We start from the raw sequence: 25718 nt of genomic DNA on the forward strand, positions 1-25718 counted from the left end.
TACAAGATTAATTGAATGAGCAAATAAATATTTTCACCACAAATCCACCTCTATTTTTTTTCGCTTTTTTTGTTTGCTTTCTCTCCAGAATACAAGAAGCAGCGACGTCTAAATTACGAAAATACGAGCTATCCCGCCGACGGATAAAAAATACGGAAAATCTTATTTTCTGTGCGTGAAATCGGAGAAAATAGCTAATATAAGTAAACATGCGGAAGGATTAGCAGCTAGGACGTAGTTTGAATTTTCTGTTTTTCTTTGAAAATCGTAAATAAATATAATAATTTGACTTCAACGACTGAATTTTTTTTAAAAAAAACACGGAATATTTATAAATAAATAAATTTTAAAAAAAACGAAACTTTTAGAGAATCTGAGTTTTTGATAAAAAGGCTGAAATTCGAGAGACAAAAGCGAAAAAAATCTCATCCCTGTATAAAGGTCAACCAGTTTTATCCCAAGGAAATGATTTTTAGAGAAACTTCAGAGGGAGGAATGAGGACTTCAATAATTTCGCTCCGCGGAAAATTAAATTCCTCATAAAATATTTTAACTTGTGCAAAAAAAAATTTCGGCGGAAATTAGCGGGAAAAATGGAAAAATCTGAGAAAAGCGGAAATCCGCGGAAGAACCTCATCCCTGTTATTTGTTAAATTAATAAATAAAATAAAAAATATAACAGTGATTACTGGCACTTACTACTTATGTTCAAGCGCTTTTTCTCCCCGTAAGTGTCACATGTTGAATGCAAGGAAAATTTAACATGTCGAGATGGTAAGTGCACAAATTTTTTTGCAGGTTTATTTTTTAAATCCTTATGACAAAAATATAAATTTCAACATAAATCTTGCAAATGATATGAAAGAAATTAAGAGAATTTGAAGACTTGGTTGATTATCTCTGGAACTATTGGACCGATTTTAATAAAGTTTGATCTGTATATACATTGATACAATATAAAACAAATAACCATTCAACAATTGTAAAACACACGCATGATTATGCGCAACTCTCGTTGGAGTCTGGAGGTATGAAACAGAATAAACAACAAAAAAATGGTTTAATAGGGGGTATGGTCCCCTCTTACAAATATATAGGCCTTGCAACCGGATTTCATACTCGAAATAAGGTAATTTATCATTTCCTGTGGCAATTTCATACCTTCCGACTCCAAAAAGTATTACGCATGATCATGCGTATATCGAAAATTCGTCGCTAAAATGCTGCGCTAGAATAAAATCAGAAAAACAAAATGGGAAAGAGAAAAAAACACTCCAAATTCTTAAAACAAAATTTTTTGAAAAAACAATGTAATTGACTTATCTAAACATAACTTTAAAAAAAAAAACAGCAGTACAAAACTTGTGGTTTAGTATAAAGTAAAATAGCTTCAATTCTGCAAATTTCGCTTTAGGATTTGTCTTCCAGAACATAAATTTGCAAGTTTTAGAACTTAATAAATGTGTGTAAAAACTATTTCTAATAATGTATAGTAAAAAAATATGATTTTTGATAATTCTTTATTAAATTTAATAAAATACCAAAAAAAAGTTTGGAAAAAAAATATTTGGCAAAACATTCGGCAAAAGGGCTAAATAGTGATATATTCGTTACATCCCTAATTTATGCTAAATAGAACATTTTTTGAAAAAGAGGTATAACATCATTTCTTCATGGAAAGCCCATAGACAAATGATCAAAAATGTTTTTATTTTCAGCTCTTCAAACAATTACAGCAAGATTTTATCTTGTGTCAGTATTTAAATATATCATGATGTAACAAAACATTTTCGCAGCACACACTCTCATACAATGATCTTATATGTATCGTTAAAAGACAATGAAGGGGGAGAAGTGAATTTTCTATACAATGTAATGAAATCGATGCAGTGAAGACAAGAAAAAACTATTTGTTGTTGGACGTGGAGAGATTTAGTTCCTTAATCTTTCTTGCCAGGGGATCTTTCTCAGATATGAAATAAGATAAAGTAACTGTTTGATAGTAATCTGGTTTAAGTTGAAGACTAGAAATAATGTAGTCTAGATCATGAACTTTTCCAACTGGAATCTTTTCATGTCTTTCCACGGATTCAAATATTATTTGAAATGGGAATGTTTGTGGTGGATAATGGACATAGCACTCTAACTGGGATGTTGGAATCTTGTACTCTTTGCTCATCTTCTCCTGTTAAAATTATAACATAAGAATAAATGAAAAATTATTCTATCTTAAATACAAATAAGTGCTCAGAAGAAACAAGTATAAAAAATAATTTTGTAAACCGGGTTTCCTGAAGAAATCTAATTTCATCATTCATTCATCGTTTTCATCATCAATCATTACTTACAGAATCTAGACAAAAAATTTTTAAAAAAAAACTAAAACTGATCAATATAATTGTTTAGCAATAAGTGCAGAAATGGTTTGATTATAAAAAAGCCAAATTTAATATAGAACAAGAAAGTTTTATGCAAAAAAATAACTATTTTCATACTTTTTTTGCTCTTGTTTTATGCAGAATTGTAATGTCTATATGTCATATTATCTGAGGCGAATTGAATATTCATATTTAGCAGTATTTGATTATAAAAATTAGTGCACTATTTGTAATTCAATACTCTATTTGCAGCAGTGTGTTTGTTCGGTATGCCATATTTTTTTTATTTAAATTTTATCCCTAGCAGCAAAATAATGTGGGCCCACAGTGGGCCAATATTCATGAATATTGGCTCAGTATGGGTTCAAAAGGCCTTTATTCTTCCAATATTGGCCCTATATAGAATTATCCAATTCACCTGATATTTTATATCCATTATTTAGCCAATGTAAGTTCTATATTGGCAAATGTAGGCCCTATATAAGCCATTCTAGGAATAATATTAAAATATCTAAACATCCCAATATTGGTCCCTCAGTGTATGTTCTTATAGAACTCAAATTGAGTCAATTTTGAACCCAACTGGGGTAAAGGTAAAATTGTTGCTAGGGATTAATTTATTAGGAGCAGAGATAGCCTGGCTAGTAGGGCGTTGGGCCAATGTCCAAGAGGTTGTGAGTTCGAGCCCCACTGGCCAAAGACTCCCTGTGCAATGAATGGTGATTGGTGCCTGTTAAATTCATTGGATCACAAAGTCCTCCATGTTATCATAACAAATCATACCTATGGGAGAACTGAACTGGAGATTGATCGATGTCTGGTTCAGATCAAAATTACGATCTGAGGATGAATGAGACATGCACTAAGATAGAAACATACTATTATTGAAGAAATTGATTACAATTGGATATTAGTAAAAATTACTACAGCTCCAAGTTTTCAATTTTTTTCAAATCAAAACTGTTCACATTTAGGAATACTGAATGAAAAACATATGTTTAATGAGAATGTACAATGCTCAAAAAGAGATCTTAATAAGTTTTGACTTTTCTTTCTTTTACAACATAGATTGAAAGCAATAACAAAGTAGATTATTTATCAATTGGCTATTGCTGCCAATGCAAATCAAACTTTCATAGGTACTAGTATCACACTTTAGAATAATTTCACAAGTATTTGCCATAGCACACAAACCAGTCTTAGGATTCCACCTTCTAGTACCAACACAAATCATTCTTAGGATAAATGTAAGAGTAAAATATTTTTTTCAAAATAAATTTTTTAAATTCATATTTAGACTATAATTAATACATTACTACATAGAACTTTGCATTGCATAGATACTTACCAAACATAAAAATGCAAATCATTCTTAGGATATGTAAATATTTGATAAAAATTGAGTTACTATATCCTCATTTTTTTTTTTTTTTTTTNTTTTTTTTTTTTGTTACATATTCAGTAAGTTATGTTGTTGTCACTAATGCCACTTGCCAATATCAGCAAGCCTGCAATGGGAATCCTAGCAAATATCTTAAGGCAAAGGGTGTGTTTCTTCTTTTTTAGTATTTTTCAATCTATGGCCACAGACTTCACAGCCCATTTTACCCATTCATACATTCACAGATGATAATTTTGACCTGAATCAGAGAATGGTCAGTCTCTAATTCAATACCACCTGAGGTATTCATTTGTCAGACGAACTTGGAGGACTTTGTGACCCTGGCAGATTTTACATGTACCATTTCATACACTGGAATTTTTCGGCCGGCACTATTCGAACTGACGATCTCATGTAGACGAGCACAACATTCTACCAACCAGGCTATCCCAGTCTTGGTAAGTTATACACCATCGAAGTTAACTTTAACATTAAAGTTCGAAAATAATTTTAAGATCTTTAATTATCAAGCAATAAATGATACAAATAATATTTCAATATTAACAAAAAAGTATTTACCAAACATGCTTTCTTGACTTTTTTGAGTAATGGAATTTCAGATGAAGTAAGATCTCTCAATGACAACAAATCTGGTTTCTGAATAATTGCTTTACCTCGAACATGGTTATTAGCACAAGTGCAATCGTTCATTTCTTCTTTCAAAAGAACAAATTTTGTATCTTCGCTTGAATCAGCAAAGAGTAGATTACTTGAATTTACATCAATTGTAGCCTGGAAATATCACAAACATCTAAACATTCAAATGTTTTTATTTATTATTATAATTTTTTTTTCTTTTTCAAAAACTAACCAATATAATATTTTACAGGAAAATTAAATGCTATCAATCAATAGATAAATAAAAAAAATTTAATCTAATTACAAAATCGAACATAATGCTTATAATGCTTGCCACTTTTGACTTTTTAAACCAGACCATTTACAAAAGTGAAAAAAAAATACCAAAAGTTTTTAATATATTCACGTATTCTTTAAAAAAAAATATGTCTTTAATTTCCCTTTCCAAAGATTTTGCAACTTTTTTAAAGCAGATGCTAAATAGTTGATTAAAGAAACAATAATTGAATTAGAAACAAAAAATGACAAAATTTAGTTAAACATATTGACTTAACTTCAACATGCAAGAAAATTCATTGCACAATAAAAAAAATTAAAAAAGAATGGAAAAAAAGTGCCCAGTAATTTTTTTAATTTAAGTCGTCACTTTTTTTGTAGACATGCAATATGGCGATTGGTTGTTTTCAGGTTTAGTTACCAGTGCTACCTATCAAATATCCACTTTATTTAGTGGCTTAGAGATGCATTATATCTAACTATTATAGGTGTAGTGTGAGGGGGGCACACTTTTTGTTTTTAGAAAACTTTGTTTATTTTAAGTTTTACTTATGTTTATGTTATGCATACTTATTTTTTATATGAATGCATATTTGTACATAAATGTATGTATAAAACTTAAAATAGACAAACAGTTTTCTAAAAATAAAGAGTACCCCCCCCCCCTCATGCTACACCTATGCTAACTNAATAACTAACCAATATAATATTTTACAGGAAAATTAAATGCTATCAATCAATAGATAAATATAAAAAATTTAATCTAATTACAAAATTGTACATAATGCTTATAATGCTTGCCACTTGCCAGTTTTGACTTTTTAAACCAGACCATTTACAAAAGTGATAAAAAATACTAAAAGTTTCTAATATATTCACGTATTCTTTAAAAAAAAAAATAATATATATATATGCCTTTAATTTAACTTTCCAAACCTTTTGCAATTTTTTTAAACAGATGCTGAACAGTTGATTAAAGAAACAATAATTGAATTCGAAACAAAAAATTACAAAATTTAGTTAAACATATTGACTTAACTTCACCATGCAAGAAATTTCATTGCACAATAAAAAAATTGAAAAAAGAATGGGAAAAAAAATTGACTGGTAGTTTATTTAATTTAAGTCGTCACTTTTTTTGGTAGACATGCAACATGGCGATTGGTTGTTTTCAGGTCTAGTTACCAGTGCTACCTATAAAATATCCACTTTATTTAGTGGCCTAGAGATGCATTATATCTAACTATCATAGGTGTAGGTGTGAGGGGGACACACTTTTTGTTTTTAGAAAACTTCTTTTATTTTAAGTTTTATGCATGTTTATGTTATGCATACTTATTTTTTATATGAAGGCATATTTGTACATAAATGCATGCATAAAACTTAAAATAGACAAACAGTTTTCTAAAAATAAAGAGTGTCCCCCCCCTCATGCTACACCTATGCTAACTATATACTAATACCTGAAGATGATTAAATGCAGTAAATATTGAATTGTGTAAATATTGAATTATGACTTTTGTATTTTTTAATTGTTACATCCATTAACATACTTATGAAAGAAATACAAGTACAAATAGATAATATTGAAATAAATATTTCTTTTCATACTTCAAGATTATTTTCTTTAAAAAATCCTGATAATTTTCCAAACATACAAGTTTTAATTATTTGAATCAGACCTCGCTTTACAAGGTAGATACAACAACTCATTTTGTATGCTAATTAACAAAAAACTGTAAACCAAATGTATAAATTCAATAATTAATACATGGACAAATCAATCCAATGGAACAGCTCTAAATTTTACTACAAATCAAATATAAAAAAAAAGATGCTGTTTTAATTTTAGAGTATTATGCAACCTATCTAGCTGATCTGTGTAATCTAAATTTGGTTCTAAATATTTAAGTAAAAATTCCTTAACTCTCAAATCATTGAGCCCCTTAAGAAAATTGTACTAAAATTTCACTGCCACTCACTACTTCTCAATGAATAACCAGGAAAACCGCTTTTTCTGCTGTGGAAAATATCACACCTTGAAGTTCAGAAAAAGCTAGACCAATGCTTAGAGTGTAATCTGTATTTACAAACATACTGATGAAAAATATATTAAAAATAAAGGTCTTTATAATTTTTAAATTGGAATAGTACTGAATAGTTTCTTAAAAATTGTACATTAATTCATTCATATTTTTTTAAAAAAATAAGTAAAACATATATGCAAAAGTTCAAACAAATTTGCAATTCAAATATGCATTAAATATAGGCAATAAGTAGGTTGTATTATAAAAAATTTTTAAAACAAAATATAGGCTTGGTGTGCTTGATTAAAAAGAAAACTCAGAACTATAAACAAAAATACACAAAAGTAATAATTTTTAACATTGCAAAAAAAGTTTTAATCTTGACTACCTGTTGCTGAAACATAGCTTTAAAATGAGGTGCAACTATCCGGTCATACAAGATTTTCATCTCACATACCATAACAACTGGTTCATCAACATATTTGGAAAAATCTTTTTCATTAGCAGGATGTATAACTTTTATAGAAATACCTAAAAAATATAAAAGAAATATTATAATTTTAAATAATTAATTCTTAAAGCACCAAAAGAAATAATAGTACTGATAACCACTAAACCTTTTTTAAGACCAATTATATAATTTTCTAGTACTAAATTACTTTTAATGGTTTAAGAAGGGCACTAATTTATATTATTGATAACTTTGGGTTGTAAAACCAGGAAAACTTACATAATATAACTTTTTTTTTATCAAATTCATTTCTTAAAAAATATACGAAATATGAAAATAATCCAAAAATTTTGAACCTAGTTCAGGTCCACATTTTAGGAAAAAAATTAAAAAAGCAGGTTTAAATTTGAACTTATGAATGTTAATTTTAATTTTTATGTTCTTCATCATACTTCTCTCTAGGATAACCAAAAGAACTTATTTCACCTAAAAAGAAAATTTATTTACCCAAAAGCAGTTCAAATTACCCAACCACAGCCAAGTAATTTTGATCTAGGTCAGATGACGGGGACAGCATGTGAGCTGGTGCTCCTCTCTCTAAACTTCCACACAACCAATGGTAGGACTTTTAGCCACAACAGATATAGCCACCTTAGTGCATATACATGCTAATTACTTAATCAACTACCAATATCAAACTCAAGACTAATCATAATTATAGAAAATTTATTTCAAACTTTTTCAAAACAATGGTATTAGCAAAATAGCAATATAGTTATTAAAAACTAAAAATTAAATAAACAAGTATTAAACGAAATAACTAGAGTTCACACAATTTACCTAAATGTTAATTATAATTAAAATAAATAAATACAAAAGAAAACATTAAAAAAATCCATTAAATTTTAGAAAAATGTAAGGATGCAAAAAATGAAATCGAAAATGAACAGGCTCAATTATGCACAACATGCAATCAAGAGATAAATTTCTAAGTAACATTGAAACTTGGAGTAGGTACTTGGAGCTTAAATAATGTTATTTAGAATAAGGCTGTAACCTCAAATTTAAGACTTTTATTCAATTTTATTTCCTATTTGAGACGCATGAATCAGTTTAATTGTGCAAATGCATATTGAAATTTTTTTTTATCAAAGCAAAATTGGTTAGATTTACAATTATTAAGTCATATTTGAAATCATTTACATACAGGATTATGATAATGTATCTTCTGACCAACAGCTGTGCCAAGGTGCTAAAGTGGCGCTGTCTTTTTTTTACATAAACTATAAAAATGGCTTTCCTGGAGTTAATCTGCAATAAATGTTACCTTACAGATGTGCTCCATGTCAAGTAATTTTGACTGATCATCGACGAAACTTGACGTTTTAAACAGAAATCTTCACACATTTTTTCCAATAACCTTCTAATTTAATGTGGGAGGATATATTTCCGTGTTGAAAGCTGTAATGTACCATACCTATTGCAATCACTATGTGTTAAAGGAATTTCAAACTCGCAGAATATGTAAAGGATTGATCTGTGGCAGAATAATCGCCATGTCTTGGCAACTTCCAGGCAGTGGCCCGCGAGAAACTATAAAAAACATCACAGAAAGGGACCAATTCGATTTATAACTCGTAGCCACCCCCGGGCAAACATCTACATATTTTTTTTTAAATTTGAAAGTTTAAAATCTATTTGGTACCTTGGTGATTGTAGTTAGCGCAACAGATCACGATACGGAAAAATAGCCCCTTGGTCAGGTTAGAGTAGCTACGTTTCATACCCTTCAAGTTGGTCCCCTTTAGTGATTTTTATAGTTTAGTTTAGTGTAAGTAAGACACTTTCCTGAAATTGCCAAAAGATGGTAATTCGTTACGAGCAGGTAACAATACAGAATAAAATAATGCACTAACTACCTCTATTAGATTTATCTTCGAACATTCATGAAAACAATTATTGATAGACTAATGCGGCAGCAAATAATGTCAAAATATGACAAATAATGTCAAAAAATGGTTCTAGAAAACTGGCTTAAATAAATCTTGTCAACAAAAAAAAACTCATCACCATAATACAGATATAATTCTTTATTAATTAATAATAATATAATTTTTTATTTGCATAACAGTGTAATTACAAAAAAAAGTTAGCGTAACATAAATAACTTGTCCGACAGTTGAAAGGCAACAATGGTGGTTATATTTTATTGTGAATAAATCTGAAAAAAATAGCTCACCATTAAATCCGTTTTGAGGGTAAACATGATACTTAGCATAAATATCATTTCTAAATTTCAGTTCAACCCGAGATTCAGAAGTAAACATTCTACTTAAATCTCTGGAGTCGAAAGGCATTTTTTCAATGGCTATGATTGCTCTCCTATCATCGCCTACAAATCGACCTTCTACAACTAAAGTTTTTTTGTGAGAACATTCCTTTAAAACTTTTAAGACACGAAAGTTTTTAAGAGAGCAAAAGTCATTCACCGGGGTTATCTTTTCCGACGATTTAGAAGGCGCATTATGTTTATTAAATATCCCTTCTTCGTCATAAGATCCGGTAGTCAAATCTACAGCCATGGCAGATTTTTAATAAAATGTTTAAGATAAATATGAAACAAAAATTAACGATAGAAACAAATTTAAATAGCTAAAACGCTACTTTGTTGTCTACTTTTTGTTTTTGTTGTCAGTTAATGTAACGACAGTTAGAGTTACTATCCATTCGCGCCACAATGTTTCTAGATAAAACTATTTCATATATTTCTCAGCGTAATATAAATCGTTTCAAATTGTTTTCAAAATAGAAGCAAAAATAATTTTATTTTAATCCATAACATATATTCTAATATTTTATTTTCATTTTATTTCTAATTAGATCCGTAACGGAAATGATCATGTTTCGTATGGTGTACGTAAACTGCACTGACAATTCGCAGTTTTTAAAGTTGGAAATTACTGAGTGATAATGAGTATCATATCGAACGAAAACGGTTTCGTCGGCCTGTTACGATGCATATTTCATTAAAAACACTCTAATGCCCCTCATCGGTCATTGCTGTTTGTTTACATATATCCAGGGACATTTATGTAACCCGAAAAGCATGGTTTAACTTTTTTTTAATATGATTTACAATAAATCATGTTATAATAAAAATATATATAATTAGTGTTTCTAAACGTTCATCGTATTTCCATTTAAAAAAATACTTCATAGATTATTCAACAAACACCAACTAAAATATTAATTTTATTTTAAAATAAACCTTGCGACATTCGCTTCTATAGATTTTCATCATGAATAATGAATCCAAAGATCAAAATAATGAATCCAATGATTTAGATTTCAATATGCTAACGCATATGTTAATAGGACCTAATAAGAGAATAAGTGATCGTATTATTATGCCAATTAGTCTTGGTCATCAGATAAAAACCAAAGAAGAATTAAGAGTAGAAGCTGTGTTTGAAAGTTGTACCTTTAAAACTGTTACAAGTTGTGCTGTTGGTAAGATTGCATTTTTGCTTTGTACTTCTTTTTGAAACCATTACTAGTAGAATTTATAGAAATAAAATCAAAAGTTTGCCTGTATCTCTTATAACTCCAAAACCATTTAGTTTAGCGTTCTGAAATTGGAACAGTGTATGAAAGGGGCAATTTTAGCCCCCGATTGTAAATATTGTTTTAAAATTTCTGTTAGATCGTTCTTGAGAGAGGGAATTTTATCATGGAGTTATCCAACTCACCTCTAGTATTAATTTAACTTCAGCTGATTTTGTTTTTTCAAGTATTTTAATGATAAAATCAACTATCATAATTTTTGCTAATTTATAGCTCTCATCTCTCCATTAATAAAAGGAATTTTTGTGGAAGATAACTGTATGGTGATCTGCGGCAGAATAATAGACAAGTCTTGGCAACATCATAAAGGGGACAAATTCAGAGGGTATAACTTGTAGCCACCTTCTGGCAAATCTTCATTTCTTTTTCAAAAAGAAATGCAAATTTAAAATCCAATTAGGGTCTAGGCGGTTATAGTTGATGCAACAGATCGCAATATGGAAATATATCCCCATTTTTTTGTGTGTTTTTTAATATCTAATCACTTTTATTCATATGTCAGATAAACTCAATGATTAATAGGAGTATGGTGACAAAGGCAGACTACATCACCAAATTATTGTTTCTAAAGTTATATGAACTCACATGTTTATTTTGTTTACAGTTGTGCTTTAAAAAGGTGATTATAGAACTAATTAGTTTAAATCAATGGTTTCTGGAGAGAAAAAAATTATATGCTGGTATCAAAATTGATAGATAAATATAATTCTAATTCAGTTAGACGAAATGTGAAAATTTGTATTGAAGCCAATGATGCTTGATTATTTTCAGTAATAGGCTGTACATCAAATAAAATTTTAAAAAAATTATAATAAGTTATGCACTAAAAAGCAAAATTAATGATAAAATGGTATAGGTAATTTAAAAGAAGCATAAAATTTTCTGCAATGTTACTGATACCAATGATGTTTGATTAAATTTGATACTAAGTTCTAAATGAAATAATAAATAAAAAATTTGTTCTATTTACTGAAACACAAAGTTAATGAAGAAAAGGTACTTATTCATTTAGGGGGACTGCAAAAAATTTCCACATTATTATTGACACCAGTGATGCTTAATTTGTTAATATAATAGTTGCTATAAGAAATAGGGAGAAAAAGAATCTTTGTACTGTAGAACAAAATTACTGGAGAAATAGTTCTAAATCATTTAAGAGAATTGTAAAAAATTGCCAAATCATTATTGATGAAAAAAAAGCTTTTTAGAAATATTAAAAAAACTATAAAAGCTTTTGAGGGTTGCAAAAAAGCATTTATTCCGGTGACAAATAACAATTACGTAGAAAAATAAAAAATACATTTTATGCAAGTAGAACAGTGTATTCTTATCTTTTTTCTGCATCCCCGAAAGAGAGTATCTTTGTATGCTAGAAATTTTTTCTTTGCTTTTAAAAAAGGATAAAGAGACATATAAAGTGTATATTGGTGAAACACTCAAGGATTACAAATTTTAATTTTGTAACACTATTTCGGATTCTGTTCCATGTTTATAACTATGCCAAAATGGTAACCCAAAGGTTTGGTGATCACAGTCGAGATAGTAAAAAAACCATAAAAAAAAGGAACAAACATAAAAGGTATAAGTTGTGGGCCCAGTCATTTTTTTTTTTTTTAAGTTTTTTGAAACCGCAAAAACTCTTTGGCAAAATATCATCTCCTCATTGCATCTGCATAACACTTGGTTAGGTCTAACTGGTATTACAGTTCTCAAAGATACCATTTAATAATAGTGCAGAGACTAATAAAAATATTGCATTTTTATTTTCAAAAGTTTTTAATTATCTCTAAAATAATTTCAATTAATTAAAAATTATTGAAACTTATGTAACATAAGAAAATTTAATTCTACTCTCTTTTGAGGACTATTAAAGAAATCGATAAACTATTATTGATGCAAAAGATGCTTAATTAATTGTGGTGATAAGTATACTAATAAGGAATCTGGTAATAGGTTGTTTTTTTTAGCTCTCTTGAAACAGAATAGTACCAAAAAATACATCGAAAATTATTTATTTATTAATATTTTAGGATTTGCATTTGGTGCCTTTATGGGTTTATTGTCAGCCAGCATGGATCCACAAGTGGGCATAGCACCAGAAAAGCAAACTGTTAAAATGATTTTCAATGACTTCAAAGTGAAAACAACCTCTTATGGAAAAAACTTTGCCATGATTGGTGCTCTCTTTGCTGCCATTGAATGCAATATAGAAAGTGTAAGTGTTATCTTAATTTAACATTTTACATATGTGAAGAGCTCCCATGAGGTTAGGAAAATCTTACAATTGTCAAGAATTAGTTTTTGGTAGCAAAAAAATAATAATAAAACGAGAAAATATTGTATTTTTTTGCCTAAGTTGTATTAAAAAAATTTTTTTTTAGTGTTCTGTGCTTTGATAAACCAAAAAATAAAGAAAATAATTTGCTGGATTGTCAGTGCAATAGAAATTTATATTTTATTTTAAAATTTAAATGAAACAATGTCATATCTCAATGATTTTAGTATTGAATTATCTACATGAAATGTTCATAAAATTTACTTACGCTTGTGAAATAATTTGCATCTTAAATAAAACTTTCGAGAGTTGAAATGATGATTGTTTATTGTGTTTGCTTCAATATAAAATATATTAAGATCATTTTTAATTACTAAGAAAAATTTTGTCATTTATTAATTTTTATCAAATTACCCATTACAGCTTTCAGTTTTTCTTTGATATTTTTACTGTACTATATATATTTTTTTAAATTTCTGTCGGATTATAAAATATTGTATTTGCAGCATCGTGGAAAAAGTGATTGGAAAAATGGTACAATGGCAGGTGGAATTACTGGTGGTTTGATTGGTCTAAGAGGTTTGTTAAAATTATCATTTATATTAATTATTTAATTAATTAAGTTTTTTTATTTCTGGCTTTATGTTTTATTTCTGTTTAATTTTATATCTGGCATATATACTTTAAGTTTCTGTGAACACATTTTGTTTGATTAATATTAAAAAATTCCTAAGAAAACATACATTTTTTTTTCATTAAATTATCCTTATGAATAAAATAAATTCTAAATATTTGATTAAAATATGATTTCGGGCAAAATATTTGTTTGTTCGTGGACGTGATATTGTAAGAAGTTACTACAGTGATCAGTTAATTGATTATCACAGTGGTTGGAAAAACTACAATATTTTTGTAGTTAACTGCTACTTTTTTTTCTCTTCAATGTAGTGACTATAAACTACTTTCGACATGTAGTTACTACTTTAGGGAATCTTTGAAATATCATCTATGTTTCACTAGTTTCATTCACACCTGAAAGTGTGACCAAAGTGATAAATTATATATTATTTGTAATGGCTAAATTAAATATTAGTTATTCTTGATTCTACTCTAAATATGTAATTCTTGTTGATGTGCAACCACTGGGACATTTTCAATGCGTTCGTTGATGAACCTGCGAAAATTTGTACCCCTCAAATTTGTTGCATGTTTTTTGTTTTTTTTTACCAAGCTAATGTTAAAAGTAGTAAACAAGAATCACTACTTTTTTTAAAAAAGTAGCATACTACAAATTACGAAAATAAGTAGAAACTACAGTAGTTACACTAATTGTAGTGTGCTGCTTCTGACAACTACATTATTATATATTTTGTGAAAATACTTTCAATTAGAAAAATGCATGTCATGCACTTGAATCCTGTCATACCTAAAACTTTTAAAATTATTGTTTTCTAATGTCTTAATTCCAAGAATTAGATAGCTAATTTTTTTTTTTAAATTCAAAATTATGAATCATCACTAAGATTAAATCTCTGAACATTGCCATAAAGTCATTAATATAAAGCAGGGTTGCGAAAAACTCGGGTTTTTCCAGAAAAAAGTTTAATTTTATGAATTTACTTAACATAAAAGTAATTAAAGTGTAATTAATAATTAATACGAATAAGTCCGAAGTGGAGCAGAAGTCCGAATAAATTTTAGTAAAACCCATTATAGGGTGGGTTTTACTCAGTACAACCCGGGCAAGTTTTACTGTGTAGATGGGTTTTTGTGGAACCCTCACATAAAGTCAAATCTCATGCAAATCATTTGAATTATTATACCAATTTTATAAGATTCATTGACAACTAAATCTAATTAATATTAATAAATCACTTTTGTGAACCATAAATGAGTTAATTTTGAGGAAGCATTCCCATTTCCTTATGAATGCTTCCTCGAAACGAACACAATTTAAATATAGTGTGATTTGCCGTTCAATAGATTGTTTAATTATCAATCTTAATGTTGCGATTTCATCAATAAAAGATCTATTTGTTCTAAAACCTGATTGTTCAGACCTTAACTTTATCAGCTGCACTTTCTAATATTATCCTTTTTAACTATGAAAATTTATTGCTGAGCATAAAATACACTAAGACTCACTAACATGGACATTCACTTAGCAATTACGTGATTTAGATTTTGGTGATGTTTGCAGCAGAAAAAACATTTATGTACAACTTAAATACAAATATGCTCAATTCTGATACTAAGAGTTTAAATATAGGTTAAAAAAGAAAACTATAAAGATAAAAAATAAAACTATAATAGAATTTAAAAAGAGAAAGTGGAAATGGATTGGCTCTAATCTGTTCTAAAAATCAACCCCTAGTGGATTGATCATAAAAACACGGTTCCAAGTAGAACACCAAAGTCATGCATAACTGGCTGCAGTTAGTAAAAAGGTGGGTGACCACTTTGATCAGCCTGGGTAGAGACTGAGAGTTGTGCAGTATTGGCCCTTGTTAAACTGTTCTACCACAAAATGCTAGACTTTGTGCAGCCATGCAGGAAAGCCATGTCCCTACAGAGGATCAAAATTGCAATGAGTGTATTCGGATTATTTCCCAGATGGGACTGATTCGGGATGTTTCCCAGACCGTCGCCAAATGCCCATTGTGCAGCTCTATTACAATGTAAATAAAGTACCTACCTATTCTAAAAATGCTATATAAAAAATTTATTTCTAAAAAGCTATGTTATAATTTCATAGTATTTTATGAGCAAAAACATGTGATTTAAAATTTAAATGAACTATTGATCAATTAAATTTCATAAAAGTTAAATAGGAAGTAATGATTTCAGTACTGAAAAATACTTGCTTGTACTTCAACAAAATATTAGGGCCAATGCAGGATTTTAAAGCGATAATAACAGTGGTCAGAAAAAAATTTCTAATATTCTGTTTTGTGACAATAATTCTAATTTGTGATCTAATTGATGTTTGACATAAGTGTGTTGTCCTTAATATTATAATTTTTTTCAAAATCTAGTTTTCTGATTATATTAACTCTAAAATTATTTCTCTTTCTTCAGCTGGAGTAAAAGCTGGCATCATAGGAGCTGCTGGATTTGCTGCATTTTCAACTATAATTGATTATTATATGCGATCATAAAGTTTGTTATGTAAATAGTGACAATGTGTAAATAGTTTTTTTTTTTCAAAAGATTTAATTAAATGTACCTACAAAACCAAACAGGCCTGAGACCAATTTTAGATTAGGTAGAGACTTTAACAATGACATGAAATTCACAAAATAAACCAGTAATCAAGAATAATAACTGATGCTATCTTTTTTATGCATTTTAAAGATTTCAAGTTCATGAAAGCAACTTGCAGTATGACAAAACTTAATACCCAAAATTATGATCTAAAAGTTATATTTTAAATGGACATCATATGAATAAACATTCTCTTAAACAATGATTTAGAGATACATAGCTACAAACTTAAATTGAATACAACTCACTTAAAATAAAAATTAAATTTTTCATTTTAACTAAATTATAAATATGATTTTTTCTAATATTCATATTTGGGGATTATAAAAATTCCATTTATGTTTAATCTGTTAGACTAGGCATAGATTTTCCTGTTGCTAGCAGAAAAGGCCGTATTGTATTTGTTACTGTTGGTAGTAGCATAAAATTTTTACTTTATAAGTTTATTTCACAATTGTTGTCACTGTAAATTTTTTTTTCCTTTATGGTGGATTAAAGGAGAATTATAAGACTTTTCAAAATTAATGTCTATTAAAAACCAAGATTTAGGATTCACTATGTTACTAAACAGCTATTGATATTACAAGTTTTAATTCAAAAAATAAAGGGGATTTTTTCTTTAAAAAAAATTAATGGGTAGTCGCAATCTGGAAAATATGGTTACAATAATTTAGTACAGTGGAAAGTTGCGAGGCTACTTATTTGAAAAGGATGTTAAGATTTTTAAAATAAAAAAAATTATCACTAATAAATTATGTATCAAAAAAAAAATTGTCAGGAACTAATTTGGATAAACAAATATAAGTATGCTAAGGTTTTTTTATTAGTGCAATTATTATTAGAGAAATGTAACGAAATGTCCAAAAAGTAAAGATAATATTAAGAGTTCTGAAACTTTAGACTTGTTGCCTAAGCTACCAAAACTAAGTATCCAAAAATACAAATTTCTCGGAGGTAAAAAATATTTTAATAAAGAAAAGTCTATTATGAAAAATAAGTATTTATTTACATTAAAAAATATCACATACATAGGTTGATTGAAAACATTGTAATTCGTTAAGTACAACAGTAATAAAAATAATAACAAGCGTGACATTCTTCCGATAATTAAAATAAGGCACTTGTTTCATCATTTATAGGACAGTCAACACATTATATCAACATTGATATTGCATTACAATCAGCAAATTGCATCAAGAATCAAACAAAATATTGTAATATGAAAAATCAAAACTCATTAATTTCATTAAAATAAATCTAAAGGTTAGTTAAGCAAACAAGCATTTGTGCAAATACTTGAAGTATTTCTTCAATTAGTGTATCATATCAAAGAGAATTTAAATTGTACAATAAAACCTACTAGCTTGACATAAAAAGTAGTAAGTTAATTTCCTTAATATGGCCTATATAATGCTATTTAAAGAAAAAAAATCTATTCTAAAGTAGGTCTAGTCTATTAGTAAGACATACTTGCACCACCTAGGATACTCTGAACAAATAGATGTTTCTCTCTCTCAAGTTTTGCCAACATAACCAAAAAGACCCAATAATATGTTGGGTATTTAGGATTAAACATCAACATTGCCCAGAAAGAGGCAAGAATTTTTAATTGAATTTGGGATCTAATGTACCGATATCAAGATTTATTTACTATACGTTTTATATTTAACATAATTTTTTAACCAACATTTACAATTAAATTATTTCTAATTTTTTAAAAAATAAAACCTTACTTCTTCCTAGAATCGTGACTTATTACAGGAATCTGAACTGCAATACATAGCTTTTAAATCATGTAGAAATACAAAAATTAATGTTTCATATTACAATCTCGTGAATACGAATTGCAACCTTAGATTTTTAAATAATACAAATTGTGATGTACCATTTTTAAATAGAGTAGATACAAATCATAACTTTTTAATCTGGTACATACGAAATCTATATTTGATATCAAAATCGCCTGAATAAAAATCTTGATATTAGCAGAAGATTCATAATGGCGAAAATCTGCCAAACCAAAAGAATCAAATTTGCGGAAGAATTGATGTATGTTAATGTCTCATTAGCAGTAATTCTCAAAGTTTTGTTGGATTATAAGTTTGTGATCAGCAGAAGTCTGCAAACCAACGGTCTTGAGATATGATGCTATATTTGCAGAAAAATCACATGCTCTGCAACTAGTTTTAAAAACCAGGAAGAAAGATACGAAAAACCCAGAAGTCTGGGGTACACCCAGAATACAATCACCTCTCCTAATGGCACTTTGTCCAAAAAAGTAAAAGGTTTAGATGGTTACAATCAGTTCAGAGTTCATTATACTGAAGTCAGAAAATAAACTTCACGAAAGGGAAGTATATTTGTTTGAAAAACATGTATTCCGATTAAAGTTTTAAAACAAATATTGAGTAAAATATAAAGGATAATTGTCAATTAAAAAGGTTAAGAAATTGAATTAATTTTTAACAATAAAAACAGGGTTATGCACATTACATTATTTTAAATAAATATATTTAAATACATTCTTCAAAGAACTTTTTTTCAAATATACTTCAATAAAATTACAATAAGTTCTTTTAGTCATTTAAGTAATTTCAAACATTCATAAAATATACAAATTTAACTTGCCAACAAAATATTACAATTTCAGAAGCAAATCTCAAAAATTATATATTTTTAAATTTTTAAAAAAATATATAATTAATTATATATGTTTAAAATGCTTTTGTTTAAATAAAATAAATTTAACCTAGTCTTACGGTTATAAAGAAAGAAAATTATCCACTTAAATCAATATATCACAATAAAAACTTGATTTGAAACAAATATATTTGAATGAAATGCAATGTGAAATGCTATAAATTGATTGCAATTAATAAAATAAATACAATACAAGTAAATGGATATATATTCAAACATATTTTTGTTAATACACATTTCAAAACAAAAGTAAATATTAAGTACAAAAATAATCATTATTTATAAAGATTATCAGAAAATATTTTTTATTCTGTTAAATGGTATTTTAAGAAGATAAGCTGCAAATCAAATATTTTGTAACGATTTAAATATGGCACAGTATTATGCTGGTTTTATCTGAAATAAAATATTGTCATTAATTATTACTTATGCCATAATTGTCTTGATTGAATATTCCCCTGGACTAGAAAAATTTAATTTAACACAATTAAAATACAAAAATACTACACGAGTTCTTAATAAACAAACTAATGTCATGATTATGGTTACTAAAATAAAACAGCTGTCAGTCAACTAATTGGCCCATCAGGAAGGCTTGGATACCTAAGAAGAATTCAATACATAAATGATCAAACAACTTAATTATTTTATAATTCATGACAAAATTGTTTAATTAATCTTGTTCAATAAAATGTCATTACTTTAGCATTTTTTTAATCATTTAGCTGTCAGAGTAGATTATTCATTAAGGTCAGGGTAGATTATTCATTTAACTGTTATGGCGGAAGGGTGTCAGACTTCCCTGCATATATTTAGATGCTTGGCAAAAAAAATCAATATCCTACTGATACGTCTAATCATAGATTATACATCCTGATATTTGCCATTAATCACACATGCTTCAGAGTATTTGTTAATGCATCTTCACATCCAGAATGTGAAATATTTTTATTAACTTGAGAGAATTTTGTATACTTAATAATCTTTTTATGTTTTTAAATTTTAGAAATTTGCATATTTGGTTTTTTCAGCATTTGACTTACATACTCAACATAGGAAAAATGTGCAATATTATAATCAAAAATAGGGGATCATCTTATACACTGAAATATATGGTAATGATTCTGATATAATAAGTAAATTTTGGCAAGTGTTCTCCTAATATTTAACAGATGCTTTTTTAAAAATAAACAAATGTCATTAAAATTAATTTCTAAAATTGCAATTCATTCAGAAAGTGTTTTTCTATTATATTTAGAAATGCCTACTAAAAAGTTGTTTTTTCAGAAATGAAACAATTCTCCAATCATCTAATAATTTCTTAATACAATGTATAGGTAATAATAAATTAATATTTTGAACTTTTACAAGATACACTTTAAAATATGTCCTACTGCAACTTTTGGTGCAAAATTTAATTTAAGGCCTTTTTTGCTAAGTAGTATGGTGTTTACCAAAGTACAGCTACCAGCTCATATAAAAGCTATCCAACAAACTATGATATTGGAAAAAATAAATACAGAATATTTAAAATATTAAGTACAGAAAACAACACTCACGACTTTGAGACTTCCATCTTTTCCTTTACTAGTTAAGTTTGTCGATCCCTCTGAAAAAGTTATTACACCTTTCTTTCCCCCAAACATTTCATGAGTTAAGTCACTGAAAAAAAAGAGGTTAATATTCTATGGATAACTTTCAATGATGAAAGCAAATTAATATAAATAAATTAAGGAAAAATATACTTTTTTTCTTTGTCTAAAACTGTAAGAAGTTTCTTATTTCCACTCGCTGTAATTAGCTTTATGACCATTTCTATAAGGTGTTCATGGCAGTCGAGAATGAGATCACCCTATAAATAGTGCCAAATCAATAAGTAATTTTTATAAAATACGTATCCTATATTAGAGCTAACTCTAAATCAATTTTATAACAGGATTAAACATTTTTTTTCTTCACTATGGCTTTCTGCTGAATATTTAAACATATTTTTACTCTCTATAATTTTAAAAGATTTTCACTTATATAATTATACGCTTTTACTTTCTTGATAATATTTTAACATTTTGGAGTAATTTTTAAAAGTAGATACCACCCTAAGGAATTCTAAAAATCAACACAACAAAATTGAGATTTTTTTATATACAGATAGATATATAGATAGATATAACAAAACACAGTTACCCTTAATATCAAAAAGGGACAAAAAAAATTTGGAAAGCTAAAAATTTTGATAATTGTAATGTTTTAGTAAAAGCTATAAAATGTGTATTTTAAAACTATCATAAAATGATTTTACTCCAAAACAAAAAAAATATTAAAATATTTATAAGTTTAATTTTAATGTACTTAGATTTTTTGCATTTTAATAAATAATAAAATTGAACAATTGCTGAATTAGCATTAGTATAATTTGCTGAATAATTTTGACTTTTATTCATTTAAAAAAGTTTTAGCTATTATCACTATAACAAATGAAGGAATTATGAAGTTCTCACTATTTGAACTACTTTTGAATTTTTCGGTCAAAATTTTATAATTTTTGACATGATTTTTAATTTTTGTCATGCAGGTTAAGCACACATAAACAATAATGTGATAACTTATCCCATCATCAAGAAGGATCTGAAATCTTGTGCAAAAATCTACTTAAACATTTTGAAAACTAAAGTTAAAAAATCTTAACTTGTTTTTGAAATTTTCAAACAAAGTAGTTTAAAGATAATTTTATGCATGTAGAAAAAATATTTAACTTATAAAACATTTTTTACAAAAATCAAATATAAAAATAGCAAAAAATCTTGTGCTAGAGCTAAAAACTTAAGTTTTCTACAATCACATGGGAAAAAAAAAACAAGAATGGTGTGAATTTTTAAAATTTCGATTGTATGGAACTAAAAATTTCGTTTCGTGGTAAAAAATACTGAAATTTAAAAATGCGCAAGCGCTTATATCTGACAAAATTTTTCTCAATGTTGTAAATTACTCCAATAAAAATTCAAAGTTTGTAAATCACTTTACTTTTATAAACTATAAATTTCAGAAAATGCAAAAATGAAAATAAAAGTTAAATTTTTTGCTTCAGGGTGGTAATCAAGTTTTTCGTAACAATTAAGAATTTCAAAATTAAGCCAATTTGATTGAAAATATATTTTTGAAGCCTTAAAAAATATATGAAAAACACAACAAAGTAGTTTCAAACTTAGTACTATATTGTTAGATGTTTCAAGCTTAGTACTATTGTTAGACGATTTAAGTCAATTTTCTAAGTCTTTAAATTTATATTTTTCTTGTAAAATCTATTAGCCAATGAAACATTAGTGTGGTTTAACTCATCAATTCCAGAAAACTATATGCTAAAATATATTGATTGTAGTAAAATTAATATATAAATAAGATAGTTTAATCACAATAAAAATATTTAGAAAATAGTAATTCTGTAATAAATCACTCTAGCTCAGTTCATTATTTTAGAATTTTAATTATGATAAAACAATACAAAAACACCATAAACATCACTTTTTTTTGCGTCCACTCAAATTAAACGTTCGAGAGAAAGTGCGGAGAGGATCATAGGTGAAGTTTATAACTAGCGCAGTCTTGCGGACAAACCAGGCATTACAATTCATTAAAAAAATATATTATATTGATTTTTGTTATTGGTATGAGTGAAAAGTGTTTTCAGTCACTTTAAATAAAACAATACTAAGATTAAACAAATTTATATTCATTTGTATTTTTATTTTCTTATTGTTTTTGGATATAAAATAAATCAAGAAAAGCTTACCTTTTCTTTTTTATTCGAACATGGTAGTTTCAATACACAAAAACCATCATTAAAACTGCTAACTGAAATGGCTAAAAATACATAAAACATTTAATTTCAGTAATTTCTTTTTACATTGTTGCTTGAAAAAAATTTACATTTAAATATTTTTTTTTCAAATACAAAAAAACGTATTGAATCAAAAGTCCCCAAGAGCAAATGATTATTTTACAGAGTTAAAAGTTACTTTTTTAGAAAGCTTTTTAAAAGTCACTCTGTATTTATGCTTTAAGTTTTCACTAGCCAAAGCTTGAATGTTGGATGATACATGGATCAAATATTGCTATAATATGCTGAAAACAAGTTTTAAGTTTGTAAAATTGATAGCATTATAAACTAAGTATGATACAAAAAGAAGCAACTAAAACCAGAGATTTACTTCATGATACAGAGATTTGCATCAATGAGCCTTTATATAACTTAACAGTAATTTCCATTATAAAACAATAAAGAATATATTATACACTGTAACATTTTAGAACAATATGCTAAATACAGCATAATCTAAAATAGCTATATGGAATCCTTAAAAATGTTTCAGTTCAATTTAAATTAATATATTTACCATTTAAACTGCTCAAGGCATTCTGCTGCTTCATCTTCAAATTTCTGTCATCAAACAAATAAATCAAATCTTTGGTCACAACCAATATTCTAGTTCTAGTTTTATAACCATGACGATCATATTTGACAACAGGCAGCATATACTATAGTGAAGGGGAAAAAAAGTATTTCTATTTACTAAGAAATAGGTATAAAAAAAAACTCATAAAAAGTTACTATGATATAGTTTTCATCATTTGAACTACCTAATCTGCAACAAATGTATTCAATTACGTTAAAGCATTGTTTTTATTTTACATGATTTGTAAGACAACTAGGCTAAGGCACAAATTTGTATTAAAATCTGAGACATATGATATGAGTGAAACCTCCAGGAAAGATCACGGCTATGAAGCGACCGCATTTGGGAGGCATGGAATTTTTTTCCTACACTTAGTGTTGAGGAAAACCTTTAGGAGAGATCATTTTCCAGAGAACGGGCAAACTTCTGCACTAAATGCAGAAAATGTCCAATAAGGAAATGCGAAAAAATATCAAAATAAAAAATTCAACAAAACAAATAAACAGATTAAAATGTATTAAAAATATTAGAGTGAAGCTTCTATTTAGAGAGCTCTTTTTAACGATACAACCTTGTGTTGCAATCAGAGTACAATAAAGACAACGCTATCAATGACTTACTTCTAGAAAAAACAAACCTCTTCTCATCTTTTAAAGATCACTAATTTTTATGAAATAAAATTAAATGCGAACTTAAAAAAACATAATTGTATTTTTATTTGAAAAAGTTTTATCATTCATAATTAGTAAATTTGTTTTTACACATAATTATATCAGTAGACATCATTTTTAATTTTATTCATCGATCTGTCTATTCCTGTCGGCGTCAACAGAAGTGGCATTTCCATATATATGTGTGTGTGTGTTTTCCATCATACTTAAAACAACAAAAAATAATTAGAAACCCAAACAATATTATCTAGTAGCCAAAGGTTATCATAAAATAAAAATTGTGAGAAAATATTAATATAGAGTATTAAATACAATTGCATTTGTTTCATACAAATTTTATAAATCAACTATTAATAATATAATTCTCTTAAACCAATCATGTTGTTAAACTGAATAATCTAGGTGTTGTGAAAGTAATAAACACAACTGAATGAATTAAAAATTTTCTCAAATGTTGCAATTTACATGCAATAACATAAATTACATACAAAATAATTCGGGCATTATAATTTAACTATTTTGGCCTTGTTAAACATTTGTGCTTAAAAATTTAATTAGACAGTAGAATCCCAATAAAAGTTCCATTTAAATTGAAATGTTACTTGCAGAAGTTTTAGTTGAAGGAACAAGTTTTTTTGCAAATTATACTACATAGCTACAGTTTGTAAACAAGATAGAGATATGTCAAAAGAGTAACAGTAATTTGGTTTGATTTTTCATACAATGCCACAAACACATTAAATTATGTGATAAACATATTATTAAAATTTATATTTTTAAAGGTATTGCAATATAGCTATGAAGAGTAAACGCTCTAAGTCATAATTTATCAAAAAATATATCACTATAGATTGATAGAAAAGCAAAAAATCTTTATTATTCTTTTTATACCACTGTGTTTTATTGTTTTACAGCAAGGTCTTTAGTATAATTATTAACTATTACATTTAATTATATCTTGTTTTTAATTTTAAAAAAACCTTTATAATCCAAGTTTTCAACTAACTAATTCAGATCACTAAGAAACTTAGTTGACAAGCAATCAGATAGATAAAAATGTAATGTGACTAAAAAAAATGAGAAAAAAATCACCATAAATTTTTGTTCTAATGAGGGGAATTTCACAAACTAAGAGCCAATCTTAAAAGTTCAAGAACTGACCTAACTATGAATTAAGTTTTGAAATCAGACACAAAACTTGTCTATCTTTGTATACACTTTTTTTTTAGATAAGGACTTTTATCTTCAAAATATAGGGGTTGGGGCTAATCTGGAAAATATGGTATTTATAATTTAGACAGGGCAGTTGTCAAAAGTTTGGTCCCTTCAATGTCAATTTCACTTTATATGAATTTAGCTATATCTTGGGAGCTAAATCTTTTGGTATATCTTGGGAACTTAAAGCAAATCAACAACTTTTGTACATCATAGTAAAAAAAAATTTCCAAATCTAAATTGATACAAAAAATAACATTTCATACTTATTTTTTATTATTTTATTTAATGATGCTTGAAATAATTTTTTGTAAGGCATGCAAACTTTAACTTTCTGTTAAAATATAATTTTATAAGAAATTTGAA

General features: G+C 27.3%; 3 protein-coding genes across 11 annotated transcripts in view; 1 reads left to right on the plus strand and 2 right to left on the minus strand.

Moving 5' to 3' along the window:
* Positions 1–1691: 1691 nt before the first annotated feature.
* On the minus strand, positions 1692–9859 carry LOC107444564 (m7GpppX diphosphatase). Its single transcript, XM_016058729.3, has 4 exons — positions 9392–9859; positions 7090–7232; positions 4339–4551; positions 1692–2185 (listed from the first exon to the last, which is right to left on the minus strand). The coding sequence occupies exons 1-4, from the start codon at positions 9732–9734 to the stop codon at positions 1907–1909; spliced, it is 978 nt and encodes a 325-aa protein (XP_015914215.1). The 5' UTR covers positions 9735–9859; the 3' UTR covers positions 1692–1906.
* A 202-nt stretch (positions 9860–10061) lies between these two features.
* Positions 10062–16290, plus strand: LOC107444565 (mitochondrial import inner membrane translocase subunit Tim22). Its single transcript, XM_016058730.3, has 4 exons — positions 10062–10662; positions 12807–12991; positions 13558–13630; positions 16130–16290. The coding sequence occupies exons 1-4, from the start codon at positions 10452–10454 to the stop codon at positions 16207–16209; spliced, it is 549 nt and encodes a 182-aa protein (XP_015914216.1). The 5' UTR covers positions 10062–10451; the 3' UTR covers positions 16210–16290.
* A 1009-nt stretch (positions 16291–17299) lies between these two features.
* LOC107444553 (Myosin 61F) overlaps positions 17300–25718 on the minus strand; it is a 97293-nt gene continuing 88874 nt past the window's right edge. For all 9 annotated transcript variants that reach the window (XM_071179718.1, XM_071179719.1, XM_016058712.2 and 6 more), the window contains exons 28-32: positions 23407–23548; positions 22803–22873; positions 20761–20867; positions 20575–20677; positions 17300–19618 (exon numbers count right to left, since the gene is read on the minus strand). In XM_071179718.1, coding sequence (XP_071035819.1) covers positions 19601–19618; positions 20575–20677; positions 20761–20867; positions 22803–22873; positions 23407–23548 — 441 coding nt within the window. In that variant the 3' untranslated portion in view covers positions 17300–19600. The remainder of the gene's footprint in view (positions 19619–20574; positions 20678–20760; positions 20868–22802; positions 22874–23406; positions 23549–25718) is intronic.

The sequence above is a fragment of the Parasteatoda tepidariorum genome, chromosome 4 (assembly GCF_043381705.1).
Source record: "Parasteatoda tepidariorum isolate YZ-2023 chromosome 4, CAS_Ptep_4.0, whole genome shotgun sequence".
Lineage (NCBI taxonomy): Eukaryota > Metazoa > Arthropoda > Arachnida > Araneae > Theridiidae > Parasteatoda > Parasteatoda tepidariorum.